General features: G+C 40.1%; 2 protein-coding genes across 5 annotated transcripts in view; one reads left to right on the top strand and one right to left on the bottom strand.

Moving 5' to 3' along the window:
* LOC121645305 (vasoactive intestinal polypeptide receptor 2-like) overlaps positions 1 to 15,459 on the bottom strand; it is a 90,991-nt gene extending 75,532 nt beyond the window's left edge. The window contains exon 1 of the mRNA XM_041993756.1: positions 15,207 to 15,459. Coding sequence (XP_041849690.1) covers positions 15,207 to 15,257 — 51 coding nt within the window. The 5' untranslated portion in view covers positions 15,258 to 15,459. The remainder of the gene's footprint in view (positions 1 to 15,206) is intronic.
* A 4,032-nt stretch (positions 15,460 to 19,491) lies between these two features.
* The window catches only part of LOC121644524 (extended synaptotagmin-2-like), a 60,325-nt gene continuing 56,204 nt past the window's right edge, over positions 19,492 to 23,612 (top strand). For 2 of the 4 annotated variants that reach the window (XM_041992529.1, XM_041992528.1), the window contains exons 1-2: positions 19,492 to 19,651; positions 20,908 to 21,294. In XM_041992529.1, coding sequence (XP_041848463.1) covers positions 20,926 to 21,294 — 369 coding nt within the window. In that variant the 5' untranslated portion in view covers positions 19,492 to 19,651; positions 20,908 to 20,925. The remainder of the gene's footprint in view (positions 19,652 to 20,907; positions 21,295 to 23,612) is intronic. The other 2 variants (XM_041992530.1, XM_041992531.1) reach the window with 2 other exon arrangements.

Below are 23,612 nucleotides of genomic sequence, written 5' to 3'. Positions count from 1 at the left end.
TTTAATAATAGAAGCTGAAGAGTTGTCTTAAGTGGTGTTCGTTTAAGGTTTTTGTTTGGCTTAATTTATTTCTGGGAACTGGAAGTTTAGTGGAAATATCTCAGAAAAAAATCTTAATGCATGAATTGAGGAGCAGCTAAAAGCTTCACATTACTTTGGATAGAAACTGTTCAATTTAACAACTAATTTTAGTTCAGCTTTAATCAAATTCTTGTGATTAAAATCATGAAATTTTAGTTGCAATTTAGTCATCTGAATTATGCTAATTTTCATCTAGTTTTACTTAACTAAATAATCAGATTTAGCCAACTCTTCTTGAACCAACTTAAGTTTTTTAATGTTTCAATTAATTATACTCTGTGCTTTTGTTCTTCTGTACAGCACTTTGGTCCACTGATTGTTTTAAAGTGCTTTGTAAATAAAGTTGAACTGGGTTGGAACTATAATATAAAGTGTAAGGGTAATACTTTTCTTTTTCTTAAGTTTTTCTTAAATTCTCACATTGTTATTGACCATTTAGATGATGGTCTAATATGAAATGTAAAGGGTGAAATGTCTATTAATCTGTTATGGGCTATAGTCAGTAGCTCACTGTTCCCATTTTCCCAGTCACTTTATGAGGCAGCTGTAGCTCAGTCATCTACCAGCCGAAGGTCGATTCCTGGCTTTCCCAGACTTCATACAGAAGTGTCCCTGAATCCCACTTTGCTTCTGAGAATCACTCAGGGAATGAATGTTTGTGATTAATAAAACCTTTAGTGTGCCTGCTCAGTGATGTATGAATTTGCATGATCGGGTCAATGTGGCATGTTGTGGAAAAGCTCTTTGAGAGGTCCAACACCTGGAAAAGTATCAAGTACAGGCCATTTACCATTTCAACCTAAGACTGAGCTGCAGCAATCTGTTAAAGATCTCTGCTGTCCCTCCAGTATACCCAGTATACTGTGAAGTGGATGTGAGGAACTGTCCATGATGAAGACCAGTTTGTTCAGAAACCTCCTGTTCGACTGTCTCCAGGTTTATTGATCCTGCAGGGGTCCCTGGAGCTGATGCTGCTCCCCCAGCACACAACAGCAGACATGATGGCACTGGCCACCACAGACTGGAAGAACATCTCCAGCAGTTTGCGGCAGACATTAAAGGATGTGAGCTTCCTCAGGAAGTAGTCTGCTCATCCCCTTCCTGTACACAGCATCTACTGTATGTTGATCCCCGGGTCCAGTCTGCAGTCCATGTGCATTTATAGCTGTCCATAGGGCTGCACAATTAATCGGATTTTGATCGTGATCACGATTTTGGTGGCCACAATTAAATGAACCTGATCGTCAGCGATATTTACATTAAAAACGCAGCTCTGCTGCTTCTCTGATCACACACATTCTCAACCTGCAGTCGGCCAACCACCAGGGGGCGAACGCGAGGCCAAAGCTTCATTAGCTGCCTAAAGAACAAGGGCGTGCACCTTTTACAGTCGGCAGCTAGTTGTACTCAGTGTTGCTAGTTTTCACTCACCTCTAGCGACTTATTTTCAAAAAACGACTAGCGACTAATCTAACGACTTTTTCTGGTGATATTGGAGACTTTTGGAGACCGACGTGAAAGAGCGTATAGTTCACTCTTCAACAAGGGGGGGGTGCTCCGACCCCTCCCCTGTCCAGAAGCACTCAGAAGAGGCTTGGTCCTCACGCAGCAGCTGGACTCAGAGCAGGAGAAGATCTGTTTCATGACCAGGCTGAAAATGAAACGTACATAACTGCTGCTGGCTGGTCCCGCGCTGGCTTACCGTCAGATATTAATGTTTATTAATGAAGAGTGTCGACATTAACATTTAAAAAGTGTTGTGATGTGTTGCAGACTCCTAATTAAAAAAAACATTACACTTAATAAAATTAAACTTAAAAAACAAAGAAAATATTGACTGAAGAATTAAATTTTTATTATTTCTTTACTGTTCTAAACATTTTTATGTTGTCTTTTCTTCAATGTTTGCCTTTCTCACAACATCCCTCCCACACTAGCATCCATTACTAGTGATGGATGTTCGGCTCTTTTCAGAGAACCGGTTCTTTTGGCACCTAAACGGCTCTTGATTTAGCATCTTTTGTAGCCCCAAAATTTACATTAACTTCTCAAAAATGAATGGTAAATGTATTTATTGCATTATTTATCATCTATTCTAATTTAAAGTTTACTTTTTCACAAAAAATTGTTGCAAAGTAGTTTGTTTATAATTGGTGCAATAAAAATACATCTTTTTCCAAACACAGTGAATAATCGCGATTAATAATGGTGATTACAATATTGATCAAAATAATCGTGATTATTATTTTGGTCATAATCGTGCAGCCCTAGCTGTCCACAACCTCCTTACCCAGGATCCTGATGTGCTGGTGTGCAGGTTTCCTAAAGTCAATAATCTTCTTGGTCTTGTTCACATTCAGAAGGAGATGGTCCACCAGCTCCCTGTATTTCTCCTGTCCATCTTGGATACATCCAACCACTGCAGAGTATTTCTGCAGGTGGCAGAAATAATCTGATGTATTTAAAGTCAGAGTTGTGGAGGGTTTTATTCACCTTTTTTGTTGAGATCCCATGGTGATAAAACTTTGGAGCAATGCTTTAATTGCATGTTCATTTGAAGGAACACAGACATGACGGATTCTTCTAGCCTCATTTTGGAAATCCTTGTTTTAATGCCATGGTTATGGAGAAGGCGTGTGTAGGTTGGATCACAGCTGTGAGGAAAGATGGGATTTTATATTCCTTTATAGTGATGCTTTAATGTGTGTTTAAGATAATGATTAAAAGGAGGAGTGATGAGTAACATACTGGAAGAATAATTTAAATGTGTAAGATTGTGGGTGTGGTGCACGTTGTGTTGAAGTTGAAGCTGCTCGCTTTTGATCCTGTTGCAGGTGGAGATATCTGCTCTTATCCGCCTTCATGTCCTCCATCAGCCCTGCCAGTTCTACATGCAGGTGCTCTGTATTCCCAATAAAAATACTTTAAAAAAAAATAAAAAGATTGCGTGCAAAAATGTAGAGAAAGAATGCTGTACTCATAACATCTTATTAAAACAGATTTGGTAAACAGCATTAGATGTCCAGGTGACCCTTTTAACGTGTTCATCCTGCTCACACTCACCTCCATGGTATGAAACAAACCAGTGAGTTTGTGTTTAGTTTGATTCATTTCAGCTGCTTTGAAAGCTGCAAATCAAACTCTGCTGCAGACTAAACAATGAGAAAGTGTGTGTGAAAAGAACAATCTCCACATGACAGAGCAGCCAATGAACTACAAACTAAACATGTTACGTGATCTTCGAAGATTCATTAATTCAATTAGATAAGATAGATGAATAAATACTTTATTCATCCCCATGGGGGAAATTCAGATTGTCCAGCAGCTCATATATTTACAATAAGTTAATTAAAATGAATAAGTACAGCAGTATATCTGTATAAGACTACATACCAATAAATGCCAATTATACATGAATCTGATTGATTCAATGAACAATCCTGCAGCTTCATTCCTAATTAAAAAATTTGAACACTGTAGTAATCATTTGTAAGACAAGCTCAATTTAAAAAAAAAAATTTTTTATTTTTCTTTTATGGGATGTAATCATTTTTAAGCCAGTGCCAGTCGCACTTGTGTTGCATTTACAGTGACTTCAGACTCGTCTTGGACTTGCAATTTAATACTCGTGAACGATCCTTTACTTTTACTGACCTCCTCTGTCTGCTGTATGTGATTCACTTCACCATCAACACCAACATAACGTTACACAAACAGAAGCAAACGATAAAAACCATGACAACCCCGGCAATCACACCTGTCGAGCCCCACCATTCGTTATAATTTTTGGGTCTAAAAACATCTTTTAAAAAAAGAGCAGAAAACTGCAACATCTGTGGTATAAAAATGTAGGATGCTGACTCCATCACATTGGACAGACAGCCAGGTCACTTGTTTGATGAAACGTAGCAGCATACACTGTGTAGAGGAGAGAAACTAAAAGTATTAAGGTTTTTACACTAGTATAGAATAATATGGTATTGGTATCGATGCATGGATCAGCCCACCACTTATCCTAAGCAGACCATACAGCAGGTGTAACATGGCAGATACTCATAACGGCTAAAAAGTGACTTGAGACTCATGAACATGTTTTTCCAGCAACCCGAAGTCTTAATCCCACCAGACTAGTTTATGCTGCGAGATGTAAAAGTGCAACTCAACTGGAAACTTGTTTTGCAGCAGTTGGACAGTGACGGGGTGGTTAGTGCTGTCGCATACAACATGTCAGATCCTGTTTCAGACATCGGCTGGAGGCTGTGTGGAGTTAGCATGTTCTCACTGCGCCAGCGTGGTTTCTTTCTGGTTACTCCTGCCTCCTCCCCACCATCCAAAAGAATGAGTGTACTTGGTTGTTTGTCTCCGTGTGATGGCCTGGCGACCATCTGGAGTGTACCATGCCTCTCTGGCAGAGCTGTATCTGGGATAGGCTCTGAGTTTATTTAGTTTCACAAGCCGCCTGATTGTTCTAAATATCTGATCGGAAGCTAAACCAAACAGTCCATCAGTCATGAGGAGTAATGCGACTTCAGCTGTTTTGACATGTGCAGTGTTTAAAGTGATGTGTTTGTTATTAGAGCCAGCCTAGTCAGCTGTTGCGAAATGTCACGGAAAAGCACCAGAGGGGTAATTCACACTTGACAGAGGCTCATTTAGTTGCCACTAGATTAATGGAAAGTAATGCATTTCTGAAAGCCCGGTGTACAATGTCCTGGTCAGTACATTACACTGAAACTTTTTTCTTTTTTTTTTTACATTTTCTTTCCTTATTTTAAGATTTAAAAACATCCTACATTAAAACCTTAAAGTGATCTGCAGTGTTGTACAAATAAAGAAAAAGCATCAAATCACATCAATAAGTGAATAAATTCTATAATCATTATGCAGTCTTTGACTAATTTGACCCGAACATCCAAAGTTACACCTATAACAAGATTTTGGGTGACAGACTATCCACAAAGTCGCAAAAAGAACTACATTTAGTTCTGAAGGTGCAATTTAACGGCATTTCTTAGGGTGATAAAGGGCTGAAACTATTGCCCAACTGCACACCCTGAAGCAAGATGAAAGCCTTAATACCAGCTGAGAGACGAGATGGGTGATTATGGTCAACACACTCCTGCTGCACAAAGTTTAGAGCTTTATTATCATTCAGCGGGGGGGGACTGTGAACGCTGGAGGAGGAAACATCTTTCTCTTTCTCCAGATGACAGAACTGTATCATTTAATCTCAACTCTTAGAAGCCACGCTAACGCCCTCTGGATGATAGATTTTGATCTGCAACATCCTTGTGGAACTGAGTGAGATCGCAGCTAAAAGCCAGAAAAAAAGATGAAAATCAGCAGGTTAGAAAGAGCCTACTGTCACGCACAAACGTACCATTGATTTTTTTTTTCCAGTGTTTACTTTCCACTTCCATTACTTTTGAAATCAATGACATTCTCTCATTTCTATTCCAAATTCACCTTGTTCTTATTGTCTCCCAAAGCCTTCCAAAAGCTCATTAAACAGTAAATGAGACCTGGCACCGAAGAAAAACTAGCAGTCACAGCCGTTTTTAAGGTTTTAAATTGCCAGAAAGAAAGATACAAAGCTTCTCCATTGACATGTTGATCTGAGCAGCAGAGTAAATAGTTTTGTCAGGACCGAGGGGGGGATGTTGACAGCTAACAGTATTGTAAGACTGGGTGTTTTATTCATTTTGGAGCAGGTTTGAGGAATTTTAATTCAGTGTTTTTGCTCATTTTAAGCAGCAAGGAGATTTTTCTTCCTTAGGCACACTTTGTGGTGAATGGATATGTGAACACTGGTTCAGCTTAAATTAACCAAGGCCTAAAAGGGATTCCATATCTTGAACACCCATCTCATTAACCCATTAGGACCTGGTTCTGTTCCAGTGTTTAAACAGCAGCTAAGGGCTGATGGGTTAATAAGCATTAAGACATGATCCTAAAGGAGAATGCAGTGACAGTGGAGACATTTGTGTTGAATTTTCGATTTTTATTATTGTCATTTTTAGCCGTAGAGCTCTTCATGTTCCTGTGATGGCCGGAGCAGGAGAAACACTCCAGTTCCTCCTCGCTGGGGCAAGATTGTGTCCATTCTCACTTCCCTAGGTGGGTTTTAAAAATGAAAATATTTTGGTCTGATTTTTGTCTGATTTTCAGCTGGTTGGCGTATTTTCCACTGTGCACACTCTGTCCACAGAAAATGTTTCTTTGTCCATCCATCCATCCATCTTCTGCCACTTATCCGGAGTCGGGTCACGGGGGCAGCCGCCTAAGTAAGGAAACCCAGACTGCCCTCTCCCCAGCCACATTCACCAGCTCATCCGGGGGATCCCGAGGCATTCCCAGGCCAGCAGCGAGATGTAGTCCGTCCAGCGTGTCCTGGGTCTTCCCTGGGGCCGCTTTCCGGTGCGACGTGCCCAGAACACCTCACCAAGGAGGCGTCGAGGAGGCATCTTGACCAGATGCCCGAGCCACCTTGACCAGATGCCCGAGCCACCTCATCTGGCTCCTCTCAATGCAGAGGAGCAGCGACTCTACTCTGAGCCCCTCCCGGATCACAGAGCTTCTCACCCTATCTCTAAGGAAGAGTCCGGTCACTCTGCAGAGAAAACTCATTTCGGCAGCTTGTATGCGCAATCTTGTTCTTTCGGTCACCACCCACAGCTTGTGACAATAGGTGAGGGTAAGAACGTTAGTCAACCGGTAAATCGAGAGCCTTGCCTTTTGGCTCAGCTCCCTGTTCACCACAACAGACCAATGCAGAGTCCGCATCACCAGACAGAGTCCAAAAAGGCCCAATGGGACTCCTCCTTCGGCGTGACGGCATCCCTCACTGCTGGTGTCCACCAAAGGGTTACCACCACGACAGGCACAGTCGACCTTGCAGCCACAGCTGCGGCCGCCTCAACACTAGAGGTACAGAACACAGCCCACTCAAACTCAATGTGCCCCCGCCTTACCCGGGACATGGTTGAAGCTCTGCTGGAGATGGAAGTTGAAACTCTTTCTGACAGGGGATTTTGCCAGACGTTCCCAGCAGACCCTCACAACATGCTTGGGTCTGCCAGGCCTGACTGGCATCCTCCCCCACCATCTGAGCCAACTCACCACCAGGTGGTGATCTCTTCACCCGAGTGTCCAAGACATGCGTCAGCAAGTCCGATGATACAACTACAAAGTCGATCATCGAACTGCGACCTACAGTGTCCTGGTGCCAAGTGCACATGTGGACACTCTTTTGCTTGAAAAAGGTGTTCGTTATGGACAATCCATGACGAGCACAACAAAACACCACTCAGATTCAGTCAAACAACAGTCAGGACCCGTCCCCCCACCTGAAGGCGGAGGGAGGCTACCCTTTCGTCCACCGGGGTAAAGCCCAACGCACATGCCCACACCTGCTCAGCGCCTCTCACAGGGAGAAACTCCAGAATGGAAGGGTCAACTTCTCAAGGATAATGGCTCCAGAGCCCAAGCCGTGTGTCGAGGTGAGTCCAACTATATCTAGCTGGAACCGCTCAACCTCTCGCAGCAGCTCAGGCTCCTTCCCCGCCAGAGAGGTGACATTCCACGTCCCTAGGGCAAGCTTCTGCAGCCGAGGATCAGATCGCCAGGGTCCCCGCCACTGGCAGCCGCCCAGCTTACACTGCACCCGACCCCAATGGCCCCTCCTGCAGGTGGTGAGCCCACGGGAGGAGGGGCCCATGTCACCTTTTTGGGTTGACCCCGACCAAGCCCCATGGGCAAAGGCCCAGCAACCAAGCGTTCGCCTCCATGCCCCACCTCCAGGCCTGGCTCCAGAGGGGGGCCCCGGTGACCCACTTCCAGACAAAGGACACCTGGGTTCTTGCTTTGTCATCATCATAGGGGTGATTTGAGCCGCACTTCGTCTGGTCCATCCCCTAGACACCTGTTTGCCATGGGTGACCCTACCAGGGGCATAAAGCCCCGGACAACATAGCCAATAGGATCATCAGGACTACTAAGAAGGCTCAGCAGCGGCTACACTTCCTGAGAGTCCTCAGGAAGCACAAACTAAACTCCAACCTGCTGCTGACCTTCTACCGCTCATCCATCGAGAGCCTGCTCACATACTGCATCACAGTATGGTACGGCAGCTGCACTGTAGCAGACAGGGAGAGGCTACAGAGAGTTGTAAAGACAGCACAGAAGATCACTGGCTGTCCTCTCCCCTCCCTGATGGACATTTACACCTCCCGCTGCCTCAGCAGAGCCAGAAACATCATAAATGACAGCTCCCACCCTAGCTCTGATCTGTTTGCCCTGCTGCCCTCTGGGAGGCGCTACAGGTGCATCAGGACTAAAACAAACAGACTCAAAAACAGTTTCTTTCCAAAAGCAATAACTGCCCTAAACTCCTGTAGGAATTCAAATCTGAAATACTCTGGACACTAACGACATGTGCAATACATTCTGTCATGTGACATACACAACATATCATGATACGTGCAACAATACTCTGAATGTGCAATATATTTTTTGATTTGAATATGTTTCATTGTAATTTATATACTTTCAGCTCGAACACTATACACATGTATAGTATACAGGTATATACAATTCATACTTATATCTGCAAATAACTCGAGTGTGCACATCTGTGTATTTCTGTAAATATTTTATACCTTAGATCTTTTATTTATTTATTTATCTTCTATACTGCTCTCTTGCACTGACATTGGGGTTGGCTTAATCTCATTGTATATTTGTATAATGACAATAAAAGGCATTCTATTCTATTCTATTCTAGGACACGCAAACTCCTCCACCACGGTAAGGTGGCAGCTCAGGGAGGAGTTCTTTGTACTTGTTAAAAACCAGGCTGCTGCATTCTGAACAACTTACAGTCTAGATATGTAGGCCTGGCTAACTCCTGCCAAAAGTGAATTGTAGAAATCCAAACGGCATGTGATAAAAGCAGGAATTACAGTTTCACACCTGAAATGGACAAAGCAGGATTTAATCACTGCATTTACATGTTTGTCCAGTTTTAGATCAACATCTATTTTCACACCTAAATCTGTGATAACAGGCTTTTCATAAGGAGCAAGCAAAGAAAAATCAACACTGGGTGTCCTGCAAGTACTGCTGGGCTTAAAAAAATTACTTCAGTCTTTTCATTGAAATTCAAAAAGTTCAGAGCTCTCCAGTTCCTAACCTCTGAAAGGCTGAAGTAGAGGCTGAACAGAGCAAGCACCTGTACACCTGTGGGGAAAATAAAACTGACAATCGTCAGCATACAAATGAAAACAGATGTTGTACTTCCTGAAAATTGTACCCAGAGGCAGAAGGTACAAAGAACAAAAGGGGGGGGGGGCATAACAAAACCTTGTGGTACCCCTCAGGAAAGGTTGACGCTGGAGGAGCTAAACTCCTAAAATCTTACACAGAAACTATGCTCCGAGAGGTATGACCTAAACCACTGGACAGCAGATCCTGTGATGCCCATCAATCATTCTACCCTCGATATGAGGATCTAGTAGTCCACAGTGTCAAAAGCAGAACATCATCACCGTTGCCAGGAATATATCATTAAATACTCTTAACAGGGTAGACTCAGTGCTGTGATTAGTTTTAAAACCAGACTGGAATATCTCTAGGATATGGTGTTTTTCAAGGAAAGCCACCAGCTGACTAAAAAACCTTTTCTAGGCTTTTACAGAAAAAGGGCACTTTAGAAACATGCCTGAAGTTGGCCAACACAGAAGAATCAAGGCCAGATTCCTGTAACAAGGGATAAACAACTGAATGTTTAAAGCATTTAGATACCACACTAGAAGACAAGCTGCTATTAATAATGCTGAGATTAAAAGGACCTAAGGTTGGAAAGACCTCTTTAAAAAGTCATGGAGGAATAACATATTCAGAGCCAGAGCATTTCATACTATGAGTCAACTTCTCGAGCAACGTAAGGATAATGGCCTCAAAGTGATCAAAGGAAGAAGAATAGGGACTCACAATTGATAAGTCAAGGCAATGGAGTGAAATGAGGGCTTTATTATTAGCAACTTTGTCCAAAAAATAAATAAATAAATAATTCACTAGTTTCCTGAGATACTTCCAGATGGACGGGTTCCTGAACATTTAAAACAGAGTTGAGTGTGTTAAACAGAATGTGGGGATTGTGGGAGTTCAGTTATACAGACTCTCTATTAGAAAAAATACTTTGTCCTGAAGGCTTTCACTGCTCTCTGATTGCAAGATGTAACTTTAAATTATTCTGTTCTGACTTGGTGCTGTATAAAAGCTGTTGGAGAACCATTTTATTTTAGCAGGTGTGTTCCATCTGGAAAAACATCTAAAACCTGAAGGATGGTAGCCCTTGAGGACCGGAGCTGGTGACTCCAGGTCTAAATAAAGCAAGCAGTGGATGGCGATAACCAACTATCACACTCCTTACAGCCAAAATCCTGGTTCTGATGAAGACTGAAGGGAAACATAGATTCGGGGCTGTGATCAAGACGCTGTGGACAATGTTGTTGGGGTTTTCTCAAATTGGTACAATGTACAATTCTTTTTACAAAAGATTATTATTAGCCAATCTACTGTGGTAAATTCTTGGAAATTGTGGTTTAAACCCAGTTATACATGAAAAAATAAATATTTGGTCATACTGCCCAGCACTAGCAGGAACTATGAAAACATGGAAGGACCTACACAATGAAGAACAGAACAAAGGCTGGATTTAATTCCTCTGCTGAGATGTTGTGACCTTGGTTAAAGCCGAAACCTCCATCTTTAACATGGATAACGAGGAGTGAGAACATCGACTGAACGAGGGTTTCAACCCTCCGCTGCATGGTGGAACATTACATGGTTTCTTGCAACCGTACTGGCTTGGATCAACATATCCTGCAGCCCATGTTCAGACAGATGAGCTTAATATCACAAAGTCGCTCGGAGCTTGTTCACACCTGAGTCCCTGCTGTCCTCTGGTGCTCTGAGGCTACAGAAAACATGCAGACTGGAGCAGATGAAGCATCGCAACCTTGTTATCCCTGATACGAGCAACTTCCATCTGTGTCACGTGTGTGCAGAACTGTGGCAGTCTGTGCACAGTATGTAGCTGTTACTCCCACTTCTACTGACCCTACTTACCCAACAGGACTTGGATATTATAATAAGGTCTACATGTGTTGGAAAAATATCTAAATTAGCTGTCAAATATAAACTGTAGTTTAAATGCTAAAGAATTCATGGGGCTTGTGTGCAAACAGAGTTGCTGCTGGAGTTTTAATCAATACTGCAGAGCTGCAAATGCACGCAGTGTTGATGAACACAAACTGACACCCCGTTATAGACCAGAGGGAAGCCCTGTCTGTCATCATGGATGTGCTGTAAAGAAATAACTGGTTTGATAGTTATTCTGTCATTTCCACGCTTCACAAATTAAAGTGAAATTATGAAACCACCTCCAAAGAAAGTCTGTTCCTAACTCTCAGGACGTTCTCAGGTACGCTGTCCGCAATGAAGTGACATTTCCACATTTCTTTAATCTTCAATTTGGACTTGTTTTAACAATTAAAAATGCAAACAAAGCAACAACTCTTGACATTTAAGAGGCAGCAACCAGAGAATATTTGACATTTCTTGCCTGATTGTGTGATAAATGAAGTGAATAATGATCTTTATCAGTGAGACTCTTTGAAAGCGTAGTGGGAATAGGTTTTATTTTTGTTTGTTTGTTTGTTTTTTCTTTCCATCCCACTGCACCGGAAGGAAAAAAAAAAACAACAAATCAGGAAAAACCCAGCAGAGAAAATAATTTTAGACCCTTTTGGAACCCAGGAGTATTTCTTATGCTGGTGTTACAGCCTGTTTTTACTCAGATGACATTTAATGACGTCATTTCGTCTCAGAATTACAAATCATCACAAATAGACATCTATAGGGAGTATTTCTGAGTCATTGCCTACTTCACCACCTTATTTTAATCCTTTTATCATGCAAATTTTGGTCTTTCACTTTATTCTGTTCAGTTCTTTTGTGTAATGCCTTGAGCTCCAGCTCAAAGCAGACTCATCCTCATCATCTTCATCCCCTCCACAACTTCACATAACATTAGCAGTAGCTTCAAAGTGGAAATTTGAAACTCTTTTTCCTTCTTTACAATAAAAACACTTTTTAATCTGCACTTTTGCAGATCTCACACTAAAAAAAAAGAAGAAAATGCTGTAGCAGTTTTTTTCTTTGAGTTACTTTTCTTGACTTAAAATGTACAAGCCAGGGCTGATAAATCTTAGCCTATTATTATTATTATTATTATTATTATTATTATTATTATTATTATTATTATTATTATTATTATTATTATTTATTATTATTAATATTTCCACAGTGGACGATGAAGCCTTTAAAACGCAGACGGACGGGCCGACAGCGAAGCCCAGAGTTTATGGAGCCGATATGTGACTAAACAGCATTATATTGACTTGTCCAGTACCTGCCGGCGGGCACCGATGGACTTTAGTTTCTATCTTTGGTGCAGTGTCCTCATCATCATGACTTATGACAAAGCTGTGACTCAAACACAAATCAGTTTCAACTGTATCACAGAAATTCAGACAATGGAAATCTAAGCATTTGAGATTCATCCATTAGTTCGGTGTGTGTGTGTGTGTGTGTACACGCACTCTACTGCATGCTCTCTGTGGATGTTGATCAACAGCAATTCATAAGACAGCAAAAATGGAACAATTTGGACTGAAGCAAACTTAACGTGTATTTATCAGGCTATATTGATAAAACAAATAACAGTGTAGTCTGATTCTAACTTATCACTCAGCTTAGAAACACACTAACTAGGGTAAGATGCTAACAAAATAAAACTGTTGTGATTATTGTACTAATGATCTGGAAAGTTACAGAAAAAAATGGTTATGTTAATATAAACAGCAGTTTGTGAAGGTTTTATTATCTCTGGTTGTGGGTATAGAAGGTAGCAGCTTGTGCAGTGTGAGCAGCATCTCAACATTTTTTAATCTAAACATCTTCAGTCTCCCGTAAATCCCAAAAAACAGTAAGTAAAAAAGCTGCACGGGAGGAGGACTAATGATTCAAAGTACCGCAACTTCCCACTTCACTCTGTCGAGGACATTTCTATGTATTCATAAATACTCCTGAATGACGTCAAAGCCTTCTGCTCTCAGCAGCATGGACACCGAAAGACGCCATCTATACGTCAGAGACAAAAACAGCTGGATTTAAAAGTCCGGTGATGCAACCATGACAGCACTGCAGCATCTCTATTCAGAGAATCACTTAAATCTGTCCCACACTGACAGTCTAAAACTTCGATTTAGAGATCACATAATCAAAATTTCATCACATCTGCTGCTGTACCTGAAATATGACAAAAATTCCAAACTTTTCCATCAGTTTATTAACGTTCACGGGTTCTTTAAAGTTTACTTGTTTTGTTTAAATTTGGATGAACCCTGCTCAGGTACATTCAGATCAAATTCTGACCCTGTAAAGAAGTGATTCTAAGGATAAAGGATTTAAGGAAAATCTGACTTTAAATAAAAATAAAATAAATAAAAAAAAAAACATCAGAACCAAGAGAAAGTCAACTCAGCAAGCCAGTTTCATATCTGTGTCTACGTCAGGCTGAAGGTCCCTGGATTATTCCAGCTGTTAATATAGAATTAAATAAATCAGTGTGCAAGTGAGAGGACGGACTGCCGAAGAGGTTTCTGTGCATGTGAGGTGGCGGCGTTCCTCGTTAACATGATTTAACATGCATCTGTTTGGGGTGATGAACATTTTCACAGCCCAATCTGCTCCTCGTCAAGCGTTGCCGATGGGAAGAGAATATTTGTCCTATGAGGCGGATCAACACAGGCAGAGGGAAGATAATGTGTGACACAGGAAAAAAAAAGTGGGATAATAGCTGGAGGATGCTTCAAAGAACAAAATAAAACCCACCAGATTATTTCCACACATTGTGTTGATTAATGAACATGGATATGATTCAGCTTCAGTAGTTAGGAGACTCAGGATGCTTCTAATTGTTCTCCTCCCTGATAATTGTGCCACTTATTTTCTTGAGTCATCAGCGGATAATTTTCTCTGATTAAACATCTAAAAAACTGTAAAACCAAGAAATAAGTGCACACACACAGAGCAGCGCACAGATATAGTTTTGATGAGGGTATTTTGAATAAAAGCAGAATGTTTAGAGTTCTGTTTAAATTCTATATGAAACATACATGCATTCATTCATGCATTGTTTATTTTAATTACTTATTATCACACAAAAGTCCCAAAATAATATATATAACACATTTATGTCCCTATAAGCTAGAAATGAGCCACAAAATTTAAATTTCCTTTGATATTTTCACTTAAAATATAAAGAAATCCCTGTATGAATAAAAACATCCAATCAAATTGGTTCTATTGACACAAGTTTAAGCTCTCAGCTGGTTATGGACGTCTTACAGCATAAAAAATGACTTAATATAGTTTATTTCAATTTATTCTAACACCAAGTTTGAGCTGAATTCACAACAGATCGTAGATAACCTTCAATTTAATGAAGCCACTGAATTAATTCAACACATAATTTTCTGTTTGTCAGTTCCATTTGGTTCAATTAGACTTTTGTACTGTTTTTTATTTACTTACAGAATGGAAATAAACACTACAACAGCATAATTAAATCACATTTTTATAAGTAAATGAAAAGAAAAAGCCAAAACATGAAAAAAAGTAAATCACATGACCTACAAACTCACAAATTTCCCCTTTAAAACATTTATTACACATTTCGTGGAAATGGAAGTCTTTTTAAACCCAGAAAGGTGTTAAAGACCCATTTTCCTTCCAGCTTTACCTTTTTCCTAATCAGTACACCCAACAAAAGGCGGTTAATGGAGAAAAAACAGAGCCGATTAAAAAGATAAGGAAGCCAATTAGTTTCAGCTGCTCCTTTATCAGCAAACTGACCCAGAAAACAAGTCTCCTCACAACTCACAAAAAAAAAGACATTCTTCGACCAATTTCATCTAAATTCAGCAGATGTAATCCTTGTCATATTTTAAATGAGTGAGACATTCACTACAGAAATACGTGCGGGGAAAAAGACTCACCGTGAGTGGACACGTCGAGAGACACAAGGTGAGAAGCAGCAAACTTTTCATGTTGCGTCCTCAGGTAGACACAAACTGTCCTAACAGGAGACACCCGCGTTAAAAGCCTTCATTTAAACTCTGCATAGAGGGTTTTCATCACGCACAAAACTTCTAAATCATGTTTAATCCCATGAAAAACGGCCAGGAGAGCACGAGCATCCCGGGCGGTGAAGTCCTCGAGCCACACGGATCGCTTCCACTCATCTGAGTGCGCGCGCTGATCACCAACCTTCAGTCGACTCCTGACGTCAAGTTTACCACAACCACGTCTTAGACTTCCGGTACCAATTTTCAAAATAACACCAAATCTAGAAAGCAGTTTGGATCAAATAAAGTAGGAAGGAAAAAGGCACATTTTACATATTTTAACTAGAGCAGCCTCTCACGAAAACACATGATTTGTATATTTTCATGTAAGTTTTGACATGAACTGAATGACAGTGAAAAAAGTGCAAACAGGTTATCTAAAGAGGCACTGCTGAACAGACTCTCTTTCACTTTGTTTGACACCCCATAACAAGAGCTACTGGCATCTGTCTTGCACCCTGTCTCTTCTCTGAGCGCTCTCCAGTCAGTAAAAGTCAGCCTGATACTGACTCTTGTCTTATCTGATTATGTCTGCTTGCATTTCTCTGTTGAATGAAACCATGGTGTGTGTACAAAGTGACCAGTGTGTTCTTTTCCAGTATCTGCCATGTGATGTGGTGCCATAAAGCAGAACACGGCTGTCACATGATGCCCTGAGCTGGAAGAGAAGTAGTGAAGAAGATTTTCTCAGCCTGATGCTGCTGGGCGATGATGGCTCCAGGAATGTACATAATAAATGTCAGTGTATCATCAAAATGAGTCAGAAGCACAGAGTTTTGAGGTTGGAAACATATGTAGTGTTGCTTTTGCTGACTGCAGTGTAATCTGTCTTTTATCTTTATATATAATCATGGCAGGTTTAAATACAAACTAAAGGTTGTGCAACAGAAATCCATTAGAAATATGAAACCAGTAAAACAACACACAAACATCTGAAGACTGTGAAGGAGATGAAGGAATGGGCAAACAACATATTCCATAACAACATAACATTTTTCTGAGGTGAACACAAGTGGGTGATAAACAACCCTAGCAAACCACAGAGTGCCACACTGCAGCAGCAACCAAAATGAACTGCCAGAACTAAAGCTGAGAGCTTTCCAAACAACATCTACATTGTCTTCTTGAGGAAAACAGTTTATATTTATGTTCATTGGACAGAAATTTTAAGGCAGTCATTTAAAAACATAATGCAGCTTGTTAACTGGGATATTCAGAGTTTTTTGTTTGGCTTTAAAATACGGTTTAACTTTTAAATTGATCTTTTTTTGACAGTAATTTCATTTGGGCTTACAGAAAGTGTCTCTAAAGGTCAATTGGGCTATAAACTGATAAAAAAAACATAGTGTTATGAGAAAATCTGTCTCTCTGAAGCCCAAAGGTTAGCTTCAGTGGGGGATTAGTGGAACAGAAACTTCTCTCTCCATTATAAATACACACATTCTCTACGTACATGGTTTCTGTCTTGTACAATAAGCTCATGAAAGCAGAGCAGGGATAAAGTGGCACATATTTACACAAAGCCAGAAACCAGCAGCAGCTTGGCTGTGGGCAAAGGTATCAACACTGAAATGTGCTGGCACAAAAATGTAAAGAAGTTGTCCAGCTGCTTCACTTACTTTATGACTTGTGTATAAAACAGATTTTTAAACAGTAGCGTTGCCGGAGTTTGTTCTTAAACTTAATGTAACCTACAGACACAGACAAGGAGGGAAGGTCTTAGTTTTTGTTATTGTTTTTTTTTTTTTTTTAGTTTTGATTTTTATTGTAATTTAGTCCCTGTAGGAAGAATATTTGTTATGAAGGGAGTAGGAAACAAAACTGGATGATAAAAGTATAACATAGACTCAATAAATTATCTAAGGAAATTCAGTTGTTTTAAGGAACATTAATCCTTTAATTAAAGCTACTCTATGGCTGATAACAAATTGTTTGCTTGATTTCTGTTTACAAAACCCGAGACTGGCTTCCAGCAGTGTGAGGTTGATGACTTTTTATCAATAAGAAAATGAGTTCTGGGTGGTTTGTGTTTGGACCGGCTGACTGGAGCTCAGTAGCTTTTTATTGTCATTTGCCAGCTCAGTAACTTTCTGGTCTGAGTGTCCTCCAGGAAGACTGAACTCTGCATTGCCGCCCAATTTATTCCTCGCTTGTAAAGTATTTCAGATTTAAGTGTCTGTGTACAAACACTGACATATTTATCATCCCTTCTCACTGGTGTTCAGGGGCTGGCCACAAGCTCACCCTAAAACCTAACTGTGTAATTCTATTATCTAAATTTCAGCAATGCATTATATTCAGATGGTCCAACAATATGTTCTATAAAATCTTGAAAGAGGTTTCATTGAACCCATTGTCACTTAAACAACTCGTTCACCACCTCCACCTTTTTGGACAAAATCCTCAAAATAAGTAAAAAAAAAAAAATCCCTGAACTGGAACAAGAAACATTAAGCAGCCTTTTTGCCTTAAAAGCTGAAATTGTAGGACTAAAGATGTTTTGTTTATTTTTTTGTTACTGCACACACCAAACAATCAATGCAGCTACCTTGAAGCTGGAAGCTGCACACTTAAATCCAGGACTATCAGGGTCTAGGCCTTCTTTGTTCGGTCAGAGTGAAGCATGAGCTAACCTGGGTCCTGTTTTACCTCCATTATATTTATAAATACATTTAATGATATTTTCTAAAAGGACTTTTAAAAGCTGCTTTTCTGGCACATATATTAATTAGTTCAAATAAAAAAAAAACACATTTTGGAAATAGGCTGAAAATATATGTATAAAAAATACATTGTGATATAAATAAATACTTCAATAAATGCCCATTCACAAGTCATGCCCTCCCTCCAAACCTTTTCATTTTAAGTGATATACTTTTCAATATTATTTTCATTTATAATTATTTAACAGCTATTTTTATATTAGTACTAAATGATCAAAAATAGAATCAATTCCCCTATGTGCTCTTTTGCATTGAGAAAACTTATCTGTCGAGATATTTGCAAGTTGTATGCGTGTTTGTATATTTAATTCGTGTGCATATAATTACCGCATCCTGCAATAACTTAACAAAATGCGTTCTTTAAGTTATCGCGATATTTGGAGGGAAGTCGTTCTTTTTTTTTTTTTTTTTTTTTTTTATACCTGTCTTGTCCAGCATCGTTGCAAACAGAATGAATGTCTGGCTGCCGTCTGGTGCTGGGCAATTTTACTCTATCAAGCAGGGAGGGAAGTCGTTCACTAGCAGTTTGATACCGTTGGACAATGGACATGTGAAAGCGGTCCGGGTGATAACGGGAAGAAATGAAGATGTGTCAGATGCCACACACCAAGAATCAACCACTTCCAGGAGTTTGGATGATTCCAGCGATGTAACAAGACCTAGCAAGATGGTTACCATAGCAACCACAGGTGCATGTCTCCCGTTTTCTCCTCTTTCCCTGAAGCATCATCTGCAGCTGGATTAAACTCAGTCCGACTCGTACTAAGTGTAGTAAGTCGCAATTACATGTTTAGTATGCCGGATTTTTGTCTGCTGCAGATGTTTCCTGATGTTTTACTAAGTTGAAGTTGCACAAAATGAACCAGGATCAGTTGAGCACTTTTAAGAATTGCTCTACCTTATTGATTAAATTGTGGCCACCATGTAAGTGAGCAGAAATCTAAACAGGGACTCCTGCTAAACTTAGATTATTTTTGTCCAACTACAGAATAATTCATCTTTATTCCCTTGTGTCAAATTGTCTGGATGTTGCATTTACTAATAACTCTAACTCTGGTGTGTCAATAGTCTCTAAAGTGCTGGCACAAATCAAAACAAGAAAGCTGATGTTTCAGACTTTAATGACATCTAGTGGGCAAAAGATCTCTCTGTTTATTTATATATATATATATATATATATATATATATATATATATATATATATATATATATATATATGTGTGTGTGTGTGTGTGTGTGTGTGTATTTATTTTTTTTTTAACTTAAAAATACTTTTGTACTGTAGCGTACTGTAAATATTGAGGACAGAAAATATATTTTAGTTTTAGTCTAGTAAAGGTTCTGCCACAAGATGGCGCCCAGGTCTGCTGTTGCGGTAACGGTTTGAAGCTCCCTCCCTCCCTCTGTCGGACAGTGACCTCTTTCCCGCGATGACAGTTTCCTGCAGATTCGCTGAGACAGACGGGTCTCCTTCGCAGACTGGAGAATGATCTGAAGAGGAAGGAGGGTCTGTGGGTCTAACTGGTCGGCATGCATTGGAACTGGCTGCTGGAGTGATTTTTTTTCCTTTATTTGTCAAGGAAAACAGCGAACGTGAGTGTGTTGCTTGCTTGTTGATAGACATTGAGGAAGAAGTAGGTTTTTCGCTTGTGTTTAGTCTTACGTTCTGCCGGCGAAGTGCTACCTTCATACGTGTCACTCCTGTGGCGTCACGACAGACTCCGTTCAAAAAACAGGCAATTAAGAGCATTTCCACCTCACGGTAAATGTACACAAAACCAAACCTACACGTGAAGCAGATTTAGGATTAAGTAGTCGATGCTCATAATTTCGGCGCATATTTAGTTCAACAAAACAAAACGTGCGAGGAAAACCTCTGCTTTTATAATTGGTGCACTCTTGTCCTTGCGTTGTAATAGCAGAAGAATGGGGTGAGGCACTTTTCAAAGTTAAAATACAATGGAAAAACATATGTTAAGGATTATTAAATCTTTGCCGAATTAAAGATAAATTGTTATAGTTCTGCTACAGAGCTTAAAGTTATTTATTTTAGTATGTACAGTTGGTATCTGAGTCATGAATACAAGTGACTAAAAGTCGACCTTTGCATACAAGAGCTAGAGTAACAGCTCAGTCCTTATATGCATATTATAGGCAAAAATGTTTAAGCAAGAATATCATTTTTTAACTTTTTGAACATTTTACAACTTTTATACTGACTAAGTTACCATTTCTGGAAAAAAAACTGCTACTGCATAGACTTGATATAACATGATATAACAAGAAATATACATTTTAAAAAGTTTTACAGAGATGTATGCTTGACTTGCACCATTAAAAACCTTATATGATATCGTAGAGAAATTTCATCCCTAAAACTCCAATCTTTATCAGGCTTTTTTTTTTTTTTTTTTTGCACAGGATGCCAATCTTTCACCCTGTTTGACATTAACTACAAACCTTGTGCATTTTCATGGTTGCTATGGTGATGTAGCTGCTGATGTGATGTATATAAATGAGTATAACTTGTTCTGTGTATACCTATTGGTATCTCTGCAGCACCCAAGGCCATGACCTTTTTATTTAGCTAAAAATGTAGTCTGAGCCCTTATGTCTGCTCTATTTTTCAACTCAAAGTGATGCCTACAGGCCAGTTTATGCTATTTTTGCTTGACATTTTGCTCGTGGATATAAAAACCTTGCAGCTTTGCATTGCTGTAATTACGTGGTTAAAGACTTGTCGAACATCTGTGAGTGACAAAACACTTTGACCTGCTGCAAATTCTTGTCAATTGACAGCTCCTGTGTGTTACAGTACACTGAAACTATCTGTGAATTTGTCTTTGCAGAAGAAGTACAGTAACAGGATGGATGGTTCGGCGGGAACAGGTATAAGGTCGAACGGACCGACTGCAGCGTCCAAAAGCCCGGCAGAATCACCCCAGACCCCACCTCTACCCCCGGATGGGCTGAATGAAGAGCAGCAGTCATCTCTGACGGATGTCACTCAAATGTGGATTCAATTTGCCAAAACCTTCGCAATCATCTTCCCAATCTACGTGCTGGGGTACTTTGAGTTCAGCTTTAGCTGGGTTCTGATTGGACTCGCTCTGCTTTTTTATTGGAGGAAGAACTATGGCAGTAAGGACTACAGGATAAACCAGGCTTTAGAGTTCCTGGAGCACGAAGAGAAAGCAGTGAGGCAAAGTTTGCCAACATCCCAGCTGCCATCATGGGTAAGTCCTCCAGCATTATCACTATCAAGCTATCCTGTCTTTGTACTTAAGTTCTGGTTCGAGCTCCTCATTATCTTGGGCATCCTCTCAGTTTACATCAAATATAGGATGTCTCCACTTACTAGTTGGCTTCAAAGCTGGCTCACAGAGATAACTTACTCCCCTTCTAGGTTGTCCCACAGTCAAAATTAAGACAAGCATTAACCCAAACCTATATAGGGAGAACAGCTACAGACAGAATTTCCCAACACAGTCACACTGAAGGAGCAGATCAGCACCCTGTAATTTCCTTGTCTGGTTTAGAAGTTAACTTTTCCATGTGAAACGGTGCAGCTGCCCTGGAAGCAGACTGGCCGGCTGAGACGTGCAGCCCTTTGATCACATTAATCTCAAAGATTACTCTAGTTTATCCTGCAGTAAATGAAGAAAAGGATAGCTTATGCTAGGTGAATTGTTTACAAATGTGCTTACTGAATATCGTGATGTCTTTAGTGGTAATAAAATTCATTAAGGAGGAAACAAAACAGGGCATTTTATTGCCTAAAAAGGGGCAGTGTTTAAACTTCATGAAGACTCTACTTGTTTCCTTCAGTGGCTTCTTTGTATTGCGCTTGTCTAGATTTCTGTGATTTAAGTGATCCGCATCACTGTCTGGGAGGTATTTCTCAGACTGGACGATTGTTGTGCTGACAATGAGAACCAGGAATAAGGAACAAAACGATCTGACATCTGATACTCTGGCAGGGAAAAACAAATGTTGATGCTCGTTGCTGGGGATTCATAAATAGCCATCGGAAAGGTCATTCCATGCTTTTGCTCTCTGAGCTCACCTTCAGTTCCAGGATTTCTCTTCACTCTTTTTCAGTCCTGTTAACCACCTAAAGGAATTCTCCATGAATCACTTAGCAGGAATGGCCTCTTAACCCACAAGGCTCCTGAAAACTGGCAGGACGGTCACTGAGCATGTTCTGGTTTTCACTTTCTGCTTTCATTCCCATGGTTTTTGGTGTGGTTGCTGTTAGTGTGCAGTCAGGCTTTCAATGCGAGCATGGGGAAGCAGACTGGCCACATACCTTCCACATAACTGCCATTCAATCTCTCTCTTCTTGTTCTGTGGTAATGACACATGGCACGTTTCACCACCAGCATTGCTAATTCCTTGTGTGATGGGAATGGAGAGCATGAATAGGCGTGTGCACAAAAGATCTGCTACACGAGAGGAATTTTTTCAGATTGTCAAGAAAGATCTTTTAAACCCTTTTCAGACATGAAATGTATAACATGATCATTCAGAAAACCTCATGACACTGAGAAAGCCGCCATAAAAGAAAAAGAACCAATAGGAATGCTGATAGTAAGTTAAAATAAATGTCATTATGTTATTATAGTAGCTAATGTAAAATGAACTGACTCCTAACCATTTTCTGCCTTCTGTTCCTCGTGGTCGTCTGGGTGATAAAGAAAAAAATATTATCATAATATTACTCTTATGTTGAGTTTGTTAATGTCAACAGTGTGAAAATAATGAGTACAAAGGGCATCTTATGTTTTGTCTCTGCTTGGTTTTGCTTTTCATCTGAAGTGGCAGCCACAGATGATCAGATGATCTTGTTTGATTGTTTTCCTAGAACTGGTGAACCGAGTCAGCTCGCATATTCATGCTTTCTGCGTAATCGTTGGGTTGATACCTTTTCACCTGATTAAAGAAATTAGTTCTGCCATTTTTACTGAATCAATGTTACATAAAAAAAAAGCATCTAAATGACAAAATACATTAGCAAATCTTTGTTTAAGAAATTAATAATATTTTATTAATCCCAATTTGGAAATCCGAAATTGGGTTTTTCCAGTAAAGGCTTTCCATCCCCGACTGAAAACTTGTTATACAGTTTCCATATGCTACCTTTAAATGAATAGAATAGACCGTCACCCCTTCACTCCTGCCTTTCCTTTTTCCTCCTATAGCACTGAGTCAGCATTTCCTCTTCAGTTATCATATAGTAAAAAAAATCTTAACATTCGTGAATCAGTTCCACATCTGGGTCTCAGTTCATCTAAGACTGGATCATTTCCCTCCACCCCTAGTTGCCATAATAGTTGACATGAGCATGTGCTGTGGTTGTATAGTAATAACTACTGCCTCTGTTAAGAAGCTGGTTGCACAGTCGCTCTTATAAAGAACTGGGTGAAAGTTTTATTGCACTTGCAGTAATAAGAGTAGCTGTTATCAGGTCTACAAGCACAATCTAATCTCTGACCTGAGTTCACAGTCTCCACTCTCATTTTCCTGTCTACTGTGTGTTAATGTGACTGAAGCA

This window comes from Melanotaenia boesemani, chromosome 8 (genome assembly GCF_017639745.1).
Source record: "Melanotaenia boesemani isolate fMelBoe1 chromosome 8, fMelBoe1.pri, whole genome shotgun sequence".
NCBI lineage: Eukaryota > Metazoa > Chordata > Actinopteri > Atheriniformes > Melanotaeniidae > Melanotaenia > Melanotaenia boesemani.
This window is presented reverse-complemented; position numbering and strand designations above follow the sequence as displayed.